The sequence below is a fragment of the Octodon degus genome, unplaced genomic scaffold (assembly GCF_000260255.1).
Source record: "Octodon degus isolate 3935 unplaced genomic scaffold, OctDeg1.0 scaffold00213, whole genome shotgun sequence".
Taxonomy (NCBI): domain Eukaryota; kingdom Metazoa; phylum Chordata; class Mammalia; order Rodentia; family Octodontidae; genus Octodon; species Octodon degus.
Window position 1 is genome coordinate 1,519,228 of NW_004524789.1, and position 15,594 is coordinate 1,534,821.

The 15,594-nt window shown below is 43.7% G+C and overlaps 1 protein-coding gene across 1 annotated transcript; it reads right to left on the minus strand.

Annotated features, from left to right (window-relative positions):
* Nucleotides 1-7,985: 7,985 nt before the first annotated feature.
* On the minus strand, nt 7,986-15,449 carry Cav2 (caveolin 2; the record flags this gene model as incomplete). The annotated part of the gene is made up of 2 exons (XM_023705049.1): nt 7,986-10,193; nt 15,235-15,449. Coding segments are annotated over 2 exons (366 nt in total), but the record flags the coding sequence as incomplete, so codon positions are not given.
* Nucleotides 15,450-15,594: the final 145 nt, after the last annotated feature.

Below are 15,594 nucleotides of genomic sequence, written 5' to 3' on the forward strand. Positions count from 1 at the left end.
GGGCAGCCTGTAGCACCTTTTGGTAGGTGCAAACGAATGGCCGTTGTGGCCGCATTTCCTCTGCTTTGTACCTTCTGCCTCCTCCTCTTTCCGGGCCTTCCTCCAGCCCCTCCTTCAGGCTCTGTGTCTCGAAGGATGATCCAGAGACTCGCAGCCTCCGTGGCATCTGGCGGCCAGTGAGAGATGCCCAAGAGGAGTCTTTACATGACAGGAAGAGCCGCAGAAGTGCAGCCCAGATGACGCACAGGGAATCCCAACCCAACGAGAGGAAGTAGCATACTATTAAAGAAATATTTGTAAGCAAATGGAAGGAAATATCATTTAAGGGGAGCCCTCCAGGTCAAGCTGGCCAACTTGCTTGCAGGGAACTGGCAGTTCTTTCCATTTCTATAAACCGAAGTCTTGGAATGTGGAATCAAGAATTACAGGCTGGGCAGCAGCCAGGATAATTTTTCTTTCCTTTTTTTTTTGGTAAGTGAAAGGGCCTAAGCTGTATTAGAAATGCCCATTACCCCATTTAAAAGGGCTTGGTGAACAGCAAGAGCTCAGGCAGCTCCGGTCTATTTATGGTTTAAGAAGACAAAGTTGCTTCTGAGGGGCTGCCGCAGGGCGGTCCAGAACCATCCTGCACCTTGAAGAGTCTTGTGCTTTGTGAAGTTCACTGGGGAATTCAGAGCTGGGAGATTTTCCTTCCGAACTCTGAACATTTTTACGGACGCCCTTAAACAAATATTTCATGCATGGTGGAATAGTCAGGGGTGCGCCTTACCCATCTTACATAGATTAATGTTTGTCACTGCCAAGGTTCTTGAACACTATTTTATAATCTTCTTTGGGCTTTTTCCTTATTTGAATATAGTTATAGTCACAGTGTTTTTTTGTGTGTCTGCTTGTGTGCCTACTCTAAGTAAAAAAAAAAAAACCTACAAAATAACCTTTTTAAGGCTTTCTCTTTCAGAAAAAAAAATACTTTTAATAAAAAGAACTCTCTGCAAGACATTTTTCACAGCTTTGATGAGCCTTTGGGCATCTCCAGAACAAGTCATACAAATAGCTGTAGTACTCTCTTCGGAGTTAATTTTCAAACTTTTAAGCATTCCAGCATCTTCCTCCTGTCTAAATAGAAGGTACACAGATGATTCCATGGATCAGTGGCTTCTTTCTTCTAAATGATAACAAGGGATTATTTTGCAGTTTCGTTTCTGGAGACCCGTACCTCTTCCCAACCCTTGTGCGGCCCCTACACGTACGCATAGGCATACGCATGCAATGGATGAGATTGATCAAATGTGCTATAAATTCTCCAGAGAGGCTTTCACCTCGAGTATACCAATTAACCCTAAATAGTACATGCTATTCTGGGGGCCATGTTAGCAAGCCTTTATCTAACCTAGAGAGGGCAGTTGGTCTTATCCTTTGCGTCTTTTTATCTTTTCCAGCATCATCACTTTCCATATTCAATGTTGCTGCCTTCTTTGTATTAATTGGTTTCTGCTATCACTTTGTGCAAAAGATATGCATGCAGAGCTCTTTGTCATTTTGTGCATTCATTTGGTAATTTCTTTTGTGGTATTGTAGCCAGAGAGACCATTACATTTTGTTGCATCATTTAAAAAAAATTCTCAGAAATCAGAGTCCCATTGTGTGGCTCAGTTAGTCTCTCTTGTCTCACAGCAAAAGATTTTAAATTCTCAACTTTACTTTTCTTGTATGTATGTATTTGTTTATTTTTAAGTATTTGGTACAGAGTCTCACTACACAGCTTGGACTTTAGTGATTCTATTGTTTTTAGCCTCCCCAGTGCTGGGATTACAGGCACGTGCCACCCTGCTCAGTCTGGCTGGCCGGCTCAGCGCACCCAGGAGTGGGACTGGTGCGGCACGTGGTTCCAAGGATCAAGCCTTCATCCCTGCACTTACCTAAGTAGGCGCTTAGTCCGCTGAACTATCTCGCTGGCCTGAAAACTTAAAGTCATCTTTAATATTCAGTTTGCAGGAATATATGGGAAGCAGGAAAAATAGGAAGAAAAGGAAGTGTGGACGGGCAGGTGGGTCATCCTGCTGCTGACATGCTAAGGAAGCCTGTGGGAAGGCAGCAAAATTTATGAAAATTACACAAGATGGGAATAATGGTATTTAAGAACTATTTCTTTACATCAACTTGAATATAAAGTTTGGAGCCACAATTGTAAAGAGAAAGGAAGAATGTGCCTGCAACAGCAAGGCCCAGGCAGAGCTGGGCAGGAGCGCAGGGCACAGATGGGGCAGCGAGAGGGTGGCCAGTGCTGCGGAAGCCTGGCCTTTGAGGTCGTGTGACAGAGTCCAGGGATGGGGACGAAAGCAGGAAAGGTGGCATGACTGAGATAGTGAAAAAGGAGATTTATGGCTGAGGGAGAAGAAGTTATTTCCTTAGATTATTATTATTATTATTTTCATTTTTATGTATTTTGTGCAGGGTCTCACTAAGCAGCTCAGACTTGTAGTGATCCTCTTGTTTTCAGCCTCCCCAGCGCTGGGATTCAGGGTATGCGCCCCCATACCCAGACTTGGTCGCCAGCTCAGCATGCAGGACCAGGGATCGAATCCTGTGCTTGCCAGAGCAGGGGCTTGGTCCACTGAGCTGTCTCTCCGGCCCTGAGAACAAATTATAAAATAGTCATACATCTATCCCAGGGACAGTAGAATGTCTTCTCCACAGTGATTCAGAGTATGCACTCTGGGGTCAGATTCTCTTGGCTCAATCCTAATTCCCACTGTGAGCTTGGACAAATTCCTCAACTCAGCGCATCAATTTCATCATCTGGGGATGACAGAAGTCACCTCGCAGGGTTACTGTGCCAGTTAACTAGTGCCCAGCAGGCCGTGGTACTCCACAGACGCAAGTGCTCCTGTTGTTGTTTGTACTGAGATCAGAATTCCTCAGGCTCCATGATGCCATCAGGGTCACAGCCAGTTTCCTCCTCAGTAAAATAAGCAGGCTAATCCGTGCCACTTGACTTCCTGAGAAACGGGACGCTCAACCCTGCAAACCTCCCAATGGCTCCTTGTTTCACTGTCCCAGTTAGCGGAGGCAGCAGTTGGCTGAAACTGGTGTGCTATTGAATTAGGGAAGCAGGAGTTGCTTACTGCCCTCTGTCCCCTTTTGTTACTGCCAGGGGCCCCGTGACAGGTGAATGGGAGGCAGGGAAAGAGAAGAAGGCTCCAGAGATGACTGCTGCTCCATCTCTTCCTGAGTTGCTTCTGGCTGCGAGAACTATGTGCCCTGCCTGGGTGGGGCGCTGCTCCTGCTCTGAGTCACGTCTCTCCCTTTCACTCACCCTTTTCCACCCCTGCCTTTTCCTGCAATGGCAAGGGGACTTCTCTAGGCTGGGTGACTTACCACGTCCAAGTGCAGGCTGAGAGGCGCCTCCACCTTATTTTTGGATACTTGTTGAAGTGGTGTCTCTGATCTTCCTGAGTGCTCTGTGGCCACCTCTCTTCGCCACAGAAGTGTCACAGGCAGTAGAAGAGGGGAGCATGAGAGAGAGAGAGAGAGAGAGAGAGAGAGAGAGAGAGAGAGAGAACCAGAAGGTCACAGTGATAACTCCACTTTCATTTTCAGTTTTGCACTTTGCACTCTTTTCAGGATTGTGGCTTCAGCAGAGCCCTCACCCTCCCTCCCGAGGCCTTTCCTTTTTCAGTCAGCAGGACAAAACCAACTGTCCTTTAAAAAAAAAGGAGAAAAGGAATTCTTTTGCTGGCTTCACCTCTCTCCTCCCTGTTCAGTTTCCTCTGATCCCTGCTCTTGGGCTTTGAAGCAGGGGTGCAGAGCGACACTTGGAAGGTGAAGGTCGTGTCCCTGATGCTCCGGTTTCCGCTTCTCTCCCCCAGCCTTCTGGGGCGGCATGGCTTCCACTCTATCTCTGGTATTCTGTAGTGCTCAGGGCCCTCCTAATGGGACACTGTTTAATGTCCTCTTTGGACCATGCATTTACATTAAAATAAAAGCTAACACTAAATATTACCCCACTCAAGGCGTATTTTTCTCTTCAAAAGCATCGAAGTGTAAGCTTCTGGAGGACACATTTCAGATATAATCCAAAGAAAGAAACCAGAGGAAAAGTAAAAAATGATTTAAAAACTTGACAAATGGAGGGCTTACTTTGCTCCTTTTGCTCTTTATGGGTGAACAGAAAGAAGACATTGGGATAAGTAGGTAACAGAAGCCCAAATTATTTTTATTCCTGAAACACTGGCCTGAATATCTAGCGTGCCCCGTGTCCTTTGCCAGCTCCTCTGTCAGCTTCCCTGCACATGTCCTGGAAGGAACACACCAAGCCATGGTTGGTGAAAATCGCATCAGGTGTGTCACTGAAACCGAATTAGTGAGTATGTAACTATGTAAAAATCCGGTAATCTCTTTAATAAATGTTCTGCAATGATAAAGTTACAAGCTAAAGAAATCAAGCCATTGTTTGTACTACTTCACACTGGTATTTAAATTGCTCTGTGATTTGAATATTACAGTGTATAAGGTTATTTTCATAAAATGTAAAATTCTGTAGAAATCATGTTTCAGTAACACGTGATTCTAAGTTGGCAATGGTATCCTATACTAATAAAGAAGAACAACATTCTCCAAAACATGAAAGGGGTATCAGAGAGCAAAATATAAGGTAGATAAAAAGAAGTAGGGAGGTAGGGCTGGCGAGATAGCTTAGCGCTCTAAAGTGCTTGCTTAGACAAGCCGAGGCAAGTGTGCAGGGACCTCAGTTCCATCCCAGACACCACATGGCATGCCAGCCCCACCGGAGGGTGTGCTGAGCTGGCCACCAAAAAGAAAAAAAGGAGGAAGATAGGGTAATTCTCAGAGGGGAAGGGAATCAAGAAATGGGTGGAAGAAGGTGAGGGAGAAGGGAGAAGGGATGAAGAAAGGAATTAAGATGCTTTATGTAGATGTACCAACTGGTATTATGTATTTATACTAGTAAAGTAAAATAATAAGATAGGTAGCTAGACAGACAAGCAGACAGACAGACAGACACACTTTCAAGCAAGCTTCCAAACACCAGAATTTTCTACTGTGAGATCTGAAAGTGACTTTCAGGCAAGAGAATGAAGATTAAAGAGACATTCCTCATCCCCAGTGAAATACAACTGATTTGCTTTATATGAGCTTTAGTTTTTACATCTTAATGATTCATGAAAGAGAAAATGGTGAGAAGGAGAATTTTACTTGAATCAATACTTCAAATTCCTTTTGCAAATAGAAAAAAAAATGAAGTTGCCCTGTGACCGCCTTGGTTTTGCCGTTATTCCAGTTCCCTCCAGCCCTGTGCTCCTGTAGTCGTTCATCGGAAGACACTGACTGGGCTTGGAGGGCACCGGGCACCATGTGAGAATCCTAGGCCGCAAAGCTGAAGGCATGTGTTGGGTTTGAACGACTTAATCTAGTGGGGATGAACTGGTAACCTCACAGGGTTAGTGGATAGGGTTAATGTTACAGTATGGTAAATGATAATCGGGGCTTGCATAAGACTGTATACAAAAGCACTAAAAATGTACTTCAGGTAGAAAAATTTTGGAAACAGGAGTTATGAGGGAAAGCATGTGTGGCGTGGGCAGGGGACGGTAGAGTGGCGGGGGTGGCACCAGTTTTCCACAGGGCTTCAGAAGGAGCGCTGAAGGTGACCACGGACTGGCAGTGAGGGCCTGCGGTGTGGCATTTGCGATTTGGATGAGCACCTGCTTAACCGGCTCACACACAATTGAGAGCTTTAGCAAAGAGGGGGCGCCGAGTTTGGAGGCTGTCGCTTGTTTTAGAAAGAAAACAAGATTGGAGACGGTCCTGGAGGCAGGGAGGGAGACCCGTTAGGAGGCAACGGCTGACAGCCGGACTCGGGATGGAGCTGCGAGGACGACGGATGCGAAAGCTCGGTGTCGCGCGGCGTGAGCGCCTCGGGACGTGGCACGTTAGCCCACGCTGTCCTTGGGCCTGCAGCTGGGCAGATCACGTGGGAGCGAGGTTAAAGGAAGCCGCTTGTAACATCACGGCCAGGGGAAACAGTAGAGCGATAGGCAGGTGCCAAGGTCCCAGCGCCCCTTTCAAGGCTCACATCCACGAGCTGACCCATCCCGTGAGCCCCTAAAGCTCCCGCACCTTCCCGAAAGTGTGGGCAGCAGGAGCCAAACCCCTAGCCTGTGTGCCTTTGGGGAGTACTTAGGACCCAAGCCATCTCCAGGGGTGGGGGCGCACGTCGGTACCCCCAGCACTTGGGAGGTGGAGGCAGGAGGATCTTTGGAGTCTGAGACTAGTGTGGGCTACAAAGTGAGAACTCAAGGCCAGCCTGAGCTGCATAGAGAGACCCTGCCTCAAAAACACAAAAAGCCCCAAACAAACAAACAAACAAACAAAGAGACCCAAGCCACAAGTGGTGCAATGATTTTTGGTAGAGAACCTGCCAATAAATTAATCCTGATTAAATTCTAGAGTGAGACATTATTAGGGGGGAAATATTAGTGAAACTGATTAAAAAAATCAAGGAATTAAGGTCATGTAGGACACAGCAGAAGACACAGCATAACTGTCAATAGGAGAGTGGAAAGTACACACATGGTTGAGTACATTTGGAGCACGCCAGCCCAGCAGTCAACAGGAACTTCACTGGCTTCTTGAATTTCCTGGGTGGGACAGCTAGATTCATTAGAAGAGACATAACCAAATTGAAACCGAGTGAAATCATAGGAAATAATGACCTCAAGAAGCTCTTGAGAGACCGGGCATGGTGGTGCATGCCTGTAATCCCAGCTCTTGGGAGGCTGTAAACAGGTGGATCTGGTAATGAGACCCTGAACACCTTGTAGACCCTTCCCTAAAATACAAAGAAGAAGAAGAAGGAGAAGAAGAAGAAGAAGAAGAAGAAGGAGGAGGAGGAGGAGAAGGTCTTCAGAGAACACACAACCCAATCCTTTCATTAGATAGGAAAATGGAGAGCTAAAGGTGAAGCCACTGGCAGAGGGCGACACTCCTCAGTGCTGAGGGTGGAGTCTCAGGTCTGCCCCACAGCGCAGGGCTCTTTGCTCTGCAGCTCCACAGCATCCAAGGGGAGCATCTGGAAATCACTGGGCATGGTGGTGTGGGCTTGTAATCCCAGCACTCGCGAGGCTGAAGCAGCAGGATTAGATCACTGTGAGCTCTAGGTGAGGTGACACAGTGCAGCCAAGGCCACCCCTGAGCTATGTAGCAAGATCCTGTCTTAAAACATAGAACAGCTGGGGGTTTAATTCCCAGTCTGCCATGTATACCCCGCCACTGGGGTGCGCTGAGACAACGATTGAGTCTGGGCGTGGTGGGGCGCACCTGTAATCCCAGCACTTGGAGGCTGGAAACAGGAGCATCACTACGAGTCCAACCTTCGTAGTGAGATCCTGTAGACCCTGTAGTAAATCAATCAATCAATCAATCAATCAATCAATCAATCATAATTTTAAAATATATTCTAAAATAAGTGATAAGTCATGTATTGATAACTTATGATTAGTTTTTAATATGTTAAAATTAGTTTGCATGTGTTCTTTTGATCCACATCACACTTTATGTAGTGAAAGCAATGAACAGGAGAAAATATAATAAAAACAATATGGGCCGCGGGACTGTGTTGGGTTGTTCTGCTGAACTCACGCGCCTACGACATTTAAACGGCACTGGGGTGCCCATCTCTGGCAAGACTAAACAAGAAAAGGGATACAAAGGAAGGACCGTTCTGTATCTGCATATACAAAATAGGATATACAGCGACTTTCTCTTAATTCAATGAGAAGAAAGATTTGTACTAATAGCGTTTGCACAGGATATCATGTCTGCATCTTGTACTCTGAATAACCACTATGAAGACAACAATATGCAGTGTATTAATTACCATAACTGTCCTACTAACCTGTTCTGAAACTGTCTCATTGCTATATGTTTCTCAATAAAATGAATAAAAAAAAAATGAACACACTTAAGAGTTTTTAGAATATTTATTAATTCTTTTGTACTTCCCCTTACCACAATAAAAGGATTAATACATTTTCATATGAAATTTCAATTTGCTTTTTCAAAATTTGAATCTTTAAAATAAAACAATTCATGAAAAATCTCAATAAAATGCATTTGGAAAGTAATCAACATTGTTCAGAAATAATGAACTTTTGTTTCATATATTAGAAGTTAAAAGATTTATTTGTCTCAGTATATATATTTTAAAATTTGCTTATCACCATTTGAAAAGGATGAAGCTCTTGATTTATTAAAATAGATATTTTATTAGTCAAATACCTTTTGCTAATCAATACATACAAATATTTAAACAAATATCTTAAATACAAGGCACAACTATAAAGTCATGAGACCGATTGATCTTTTAAACTGGTATCAAATCTGTACAGCTATGTGAATTGGGATACTGGATAGTCGTGACCACGAGTATTTTTCTAAGGATGTTAAATGTCTCAAGGCAGTTTTAAAAGTCTCTTCTGTAACTGCCTTCAAAAGGATATGGGTTTCACAATTTAAACATTCACTTGACTTGTTCCCAAGAGTATTTCAGTTCAATCATCCTTTTTAGTCACCCAAACTGACAACTTAAGAAAAAATCTTATTAATCTTTCATTGAATTAAGAGCTGTTACTTACAAGGCTATCCAAAGAAAAGTTAACTCATGTTCTGATGGAAATTCTGAAGTTTACACATTTAGAACCCTGTAAGGATGTACAAATCACACTAATGACACTGTTGTATAAACCTATATCACTTTAGGATAAAAGAGAGTTGTAAAATAACAGTAACTCCTAAGACTAAAATAAGACCTCGCAGTCCAAAAATTACAGGATAATTTTATACAAAATCCATATCCTTATTAAAAGTTTGTAATTGTTAATTTTTAATTTATACATAGAGCTCCTTAGCGTGGCTCCCCCACATTGACGACTTCTCTGTAAGACTCTCCATGCATCCTTGTAGTAGGAATTGTATGGCAGTATCAGAAATAACCAGTATCAGAAAATGCTCTTAGCACCAGTATCACGTGAGAGTACGGTGAAACAGTCACAGGAATGCAGAGGATAGATTTAATTTCTAACAACAAGGCAACATGTCAATCAGATGCGACTTAACTTTACAGACAGAAACATGTCAGTCATAAAAACGTTTAAGATTTTGCTTGGGAAGATCAGAAAGGAGGACGTCACATGCCAGGCTTTACATCCCTTCTCCACGGAAGCCACATAAAGGCTTCAGTGATCAGCGCAGGTGTCTTCCCTGAAGTTGCCTTGCGTAAGATACGTTTGCTTACTCTGTACATCGTTCACACCATAACGAATATCATAAAGCAATCCAATTAGAGCAACATTTATATTAAGTACAAAATATACAGTAAAATGAAACATCTTGTTAAATAGGCCTTCAGGTTAACAGTATACTTCCAAGGAAAGCATTTTCATGAATCTATTTCCACATGTATTTGTGTTGCTTTACTTGGTATCAGTAACGTCCTTGTGTGCTTTTGTTACTTCTTCAAGGTGAGGAAATACCAACTTTAGGGAGCCTCATGATTATGTCTGTAAAAGTAATTTTAAAATATTAAAGTATAATTTTAAAATATTAAAATATAGAGGTAATGCTAAAACTTTGAAAGTTCTCGGAGTATAAGAAAATAAGAAGCTCCTTGTTTTTATGTAGTTGTACACAAAACTATCCTAGCACTTTGAGAAAAGTATCCCTTGATCACTACAGATTTACTAGTTGAAAATGTGTACTTGATTTAGTAAAGCAAAAGCTGCCTGTCTCTAAAAGTAAGTGTTGCTAACCTTCCAAATGATCCTGGTTTATAAAATGAGATATGAAATCCTTGGGCATGAATTGGAAAAACATCACTTGAACTCTGCCAATACTTTCTAAATGTGTGTTCTCGTCTCAATCCTTTTCTTGTTCGGAGCAGTTGAGAAATAGAACAGTAGTACATTTATGTTATAGCAAGAAAGGCGTATTACACGTCCAGATCTCAGACCTGGAGTCTAAGCGCTCAGTCATGGCTCAGCTGCAGGCTGACAGAAGAAAAGATCTGTCCTGCACTTGTGCACAGTGGGGCTATGACGGCGTCTGCCACAGTCTTCCATACCGTCTGCACTGAAGGCAGAACCATTAAGCAGGTCTTCACAAAAGGCATTAGGATCCTGAAATAGAGGAAAGGGGCACATAAGGGTTGTTCAGGCCACCCAGTAAGACCACTTGTACATGAATAAGACCCAAGGCCTGAGCTTACTCAAATTTCATCGAGCAATTCAGAACAAGTGGGCAATGACAAGAAACGCAAAAGATAGACTGACTGAAAATAAATGGGCATGTATAGGATGAGGTGCTAACAGTCTGTTGGTGCAATGCTATTGGAAACAGTAACAAAAGTGAGACAGTCTGTTTACCGCTGATCTTGCCCCTAAACATTAACCTGAGTAATCATCACATTTCCAAGGCTCTGCTTCCTGTTAACCTTTCCTGTTTAATTCTGCTTGCCAATCCCTGGACTAGGCAGGGTTGGATCCTCCCTCTTTGTCCTTTTAAAATACTGAAACAAACTTCCTCAAATTGACCCAAAGATATCATAAATAAATACGTATATTCCTGTATTTTCTTCTAGAATGTAAGTGTTTTTTTTTAAAGTAACTTGACCTTTCGTAAGTATTTAATTGGAAATAAATTTAGCATTTTGTTATGTTTTATATGTTTAATTAGGCTTTAGATGATTATGCCCTGTGCTATTATTTTTTTCATACTAATTACACATACTGTCGAGTTCTGTTTGGGGTAGTCAAAGTAACGCTGCAAATAATGTTGAAACTCTCAGATGAGAAAAGCTAGTCTTTTATCTTCAAATTGTTTTTTGTCTGCTCTTTGTCCCTGTAGCTGCATGTTCTTATGTTGCCCAGGCTGGTGAAGTTTCTATGTCATCTTTTGAATAATGTTCTATATGGAAGCTACGCTCTTTCAGCACGAAAATGTTTGTGAATTCTTAGTTGCTGCTGGCAGCTTTTGTGCAAGCTTTATTACTACCTGGGTTGGCACAAGAGTGAAGTTCTTTCCTTAATTTGCTATTAAAATGTGACACAAAGGAAGGTCTCCTGTATTCCGCCTAAAGTAAGCAGATCAGTAACTGTTTGTCTGATTGATATATTATTAGAATACTGAATTATTCATACTGCCTATCCACACTGACTATTTTTATCTTCTGTTTTGTTCTAAGTGCTAAATATCCGAAGCAGTTTTATAAGAAAATTAATTAGGGTGTATTTCAGAGCTAAACAACTGAGTAGAAACCCGAGCGGTGGCAAGTTGTGACTTTCACTGCTGTGTTTTTCATTTGATACGTGATCTAGGGCACATTGCTACAAATCAAGGCAAGAACAGGAAATTTACAGATAAGATATTTATTATGTATCCTTCAAATGTCCACATGGTGCTGCCATTTTGAAGAATAATAGCCATATTCTTCCCCTCCCCTTTTTTTGAGACAGAGTCTTGCTAGGCTGACCTCAAACTTGCAGCGATCTTCCTGTTTCAACCTCCTGAGTGCTGGGATTGCAGGCGTGCGCCACCATATCTGGTTCTGGGGCTAGGTGAGCTGGAGTTTCCAGGCCCAGCATGTTATGTGTGCAGGGCTAGGATTGAACTTGGGACCTTCTGCTTTCCAGGTAGGTGCTTATACCTCTGAGCTATCTCCCTAGCCCCGTTAGATGTGTCTTGAAGTCAGAATATACAATGAAAACCAGCATGGTAAAATAATCTCAGATTGATAGATTACAAACCTGAAGTTTAGATCAGGTTTGCTGATATAGTACACTGTCTGTTCTTTAGATAAGAAATTTTTATCCCTGTAACTTTAGTTTTCCTTGTCTTAAAAGGGACTCAATACATCAAAACTGACTTTTGAGTTCAGCAAAATGCAGTTGCTCACATTTGAGAGATTAAGTTCGTACAATGTGATTAACACTTAACTTTATTTGATTTAAGCTTTTATTCTTGCTGTTGTTGTTGTTGATGCGGTACTGGGATTGAACTCAGGATCCTGCGCTTGCCAGGTAAGTGCTTATCCTACTAGCTATCTCCCCAGCCTCCTTTGTTCTTTCATTTTGGACTAGAGAACCTAATAATCTTTGAGTACCAAACCTGAGCTGTCAACGCTGCAGGTTGTTTCTCTTCTGAAACTACCCACATTCTGAAATGACCGAAAATGTGGTTGGGGCTCGCTGTGACCAATGAAACACTTTTTACATAAAATTTATAAGCTATAAAATTATATACTTCTCCATAGGACAAATTACCCTTGATGAGGGATTTTTATGTAGCTATAATGTCATTCACATTGCACTGTGACAGCTTTTTACAGTACTATGAACATTTGGAATTGAGATTGCAACCATTGCATTTCCAACTTGGACATGTATTTGCACGGCATTGCAGCAAAAGAGGGGTGGGGACAGATGCCCTGGTGGTACTTCTCTGGGAATGATCCATTTATGGGCCATGACCTTATTTACCAAATTGCGAAGTGGTAGCTGTCTATATTTGACTGCAGCACGGAATCAAACACGTTCGCTGGTCCTAATGACCACACCTCTGTTCTAGGATTCTATAATCATTAAGCTTCTGAGTTTTTGTTGTTGTTGTCATTTATTTCTTCGAAGAACCTATAAGCAAGCTGTACACAGTGGTATATACCAGCTATTAAGGAGGCTGAGGCAGGAGGTCTGCTTGAATCCTCAGAGTTCAAAGCAAGCCTGGGCAAAATAGGGAGATTGTCCTGAAAAATATTTAAATTCAGATATGGGGTAAGATTGTGACTTGGCTCAAAGTTCCACTGTTGAGTATTTCCTCAACTTTGGTCACTATCAACCTATTGGCAAGGCACAAATTAATGCCTTCCTTAAAAAATATAACAAGAGAGAAATTTAACTTGAGTAGCTTTTCTATAGGGCTTCTTATCCAGTCTAAGATGCCATGGCAACAGAACCCAGTAATGAATCTATTCTTATCAAGGTACAACATAACATTTAAGCATTTTTTGTTTTAAATTACTTTTGTGCTTACAATCACAGCTGCCTGATGGCAAACATATTACAGTGAAATATTGATATTTCACATGACCGTAATTTGAAAAAAAAAAAAAAAGCCAAAGTTAAATACTGCATTTTGGGGCTGGCCTGATAGCTCAGTGGACTAAGCGCCTGCTCAGGCAGACACAACAGTGCGGGTTCAACCCCCAGTGTGCCGTGCTGGCCCCACCCTCCAGGGGCATGCTGAGACCGCAGTGAGACTGGGCATAGTGGCAAGTGCCTGTAATCCCAGCTCTTGGGAGGCTGAAAACAGGAGGATCACTATGAGTCTGATCTACATAGTGAGACCCTGTAGACCCTGTCCTAAACACAGAGTAAATAAATAAATAAATACATACATAATACATTTTATGTAGCTAAATGGATGTGGGCTGATGATTCACTAATGGAAAAAACTACCTCCAAAACATTTCCCCTTCTAAGGTGGAGAAAGGCATCATTGGCTTAACTCTAGTCTTACTTATATCTTTCCACTATGTTGTAAAAACTTTCTTTTTTCCAATTCTTCCATTGTTGGCTATAAATACGGCACTGTATTTCCAAATAGCCGCGCAGCCAGATTTTCACAATATGCAATGTGTCTCTTTTTCCCCCCACAACTTGTAAGTTACAAAACTGATGGCAGAGGTGAAGATGACTGATTTTAGTTAATCAGGAGTTCCAAATTTTATGAGCGGATTTAGGGATCGCTAAAGAACCCATGTGCTTGGGAAGTCAGATCATTGTACATACACGGAGGCTTCATTCTCTGGTGCTTGCAATGCAACCGTTTATAACTTGCAGTGCTGATACCGCAGACCTCTGCTTGTCTTCTATTAACCTGGTGATCTTGCTTTTCACTCTTTAAACCCCTTTAGGCTTCCTGGCCTCACACAGCCTGCCTTGTCCTTCTTCCCAGCACTCATACCTGAACCTAAACTGCGGGCAAGCTGAAACAGCAGCCTACGGCCAGCAGCCAACATCAAATGGATACAGTTTGTGAAACCAATAGCTAGCTAGCTGACTAAAGCGTGCAGGTGGAGGTGCACGGAGCTGAGGGGACGAGGCATTTGGTAACAGCAATGGACACGGAGTATTTCTTGTGGTGGGGTCATGTCACCTAAGGGGTTTGAAGAGGCCTGGGGGGTACACATTTCACCAGATGCATCTGCTTGAAAACTGTTGTGAAATACAGTGATGCTCCTTTTTGGAATAAAGCGGATATCCTTTAACACAAGGACACCGAGAGTTCTTGGCAGAATGTAAAGTTTTCCTTAAATCTTTTTAATGCTTAAAAATGGTTTCTAAAGTTTTAGGATGCATTCTGAATGTGACTAAAGCTACTTAAAACACCCTTTCAAACTCCACTAGGTTTCCAACCATCTTTTCCTTCTAACTGGATGCTACTCCCATTTGTGCCTGTGAGATGGAAGAGTAGCTTGATTGTTTTTGTTTTTTTGTTTTTTTTGTGTTTTTTTTTTTGGAACCAGGGATTGAACTCAGACCCTTGCGCTTGCCAGGGAAGTGCTTATTCCAGTAGCTTGATTCTTACTTCATTTTCCTTCCTTTACTGCGGTGGAGGCTCCCCCTTCAATGTATTCACCTCTCATCTCCTGGGGTCCCACCCCTGCCACCTGCCAAGCAGGACTGGAGCTGCCCGGCCACTGAGCCACCGCGCTGCTTAACCCAATCCGACACTGCTGTGCAATTCTACTGTGAGAGGCAGTCTTCTAGTGATCACTTTTGCTTTGCCTCAAGCACACCGTGCACACGTGTGACCCGCCCAGAACCACAGGGACAAGTCCTAGCAGGGCCCAGGGAGACAGCCTGCGGCAGGAAGCCAGCTTCCAGCGCCCCACCTCCACCTCAGTTGGCCTCCTCGGCGAAGGAAAACTGTGCTCAGGAAAGAGGCGCGTTCCTCCTTGTTAGAACTCCCGGCCCAAACTATCATTATTCTGAAGAGTGGATCTGCTCCCCAGGCCTGGCTTCCAGGTGTCCCCTGCAGGAGCACCGAGGCGTGTCCTTCCCTCCACAGACCGACCCGCGGAAAGGAAGCACAGGGACGGTGGCAAAGCATCTCCCTGCCCTCCTCGCCGGAGAGCTGGTGCCCCCCGCGTGCCCTTCTCACCAGATGTGCAGGCAGCTCAGGGTGGCGAAGAGAAGGCCGGCGACGAAGGCCAGGGGCACGGCCAGCAGCAGTGTCAGGAGCTTGTAGATCACGTATTTGCTGACCTCGAAGAGCGCGTGGCTGCAGATCCACACTTTGTCGAAGGAGTGCGCGGTCCGCGGCTCTGCGATCACGTCCTCAAAGCCCAGCTGCCAAGACAAGAGCGGCACCGAGCGTCAAGCACCCGGACACCGGGCGGCCGGGGCTCAGCGGCGCGAGGCCGGGGTCTCCACCCCTTCCCGGGCGGGCGCGGGCTGCGCGGGGATTCGTCCCGCGGAGGGGCGGGAGGCGCGGCACCGGCAGGTGCAGGGAGCGGGGCTG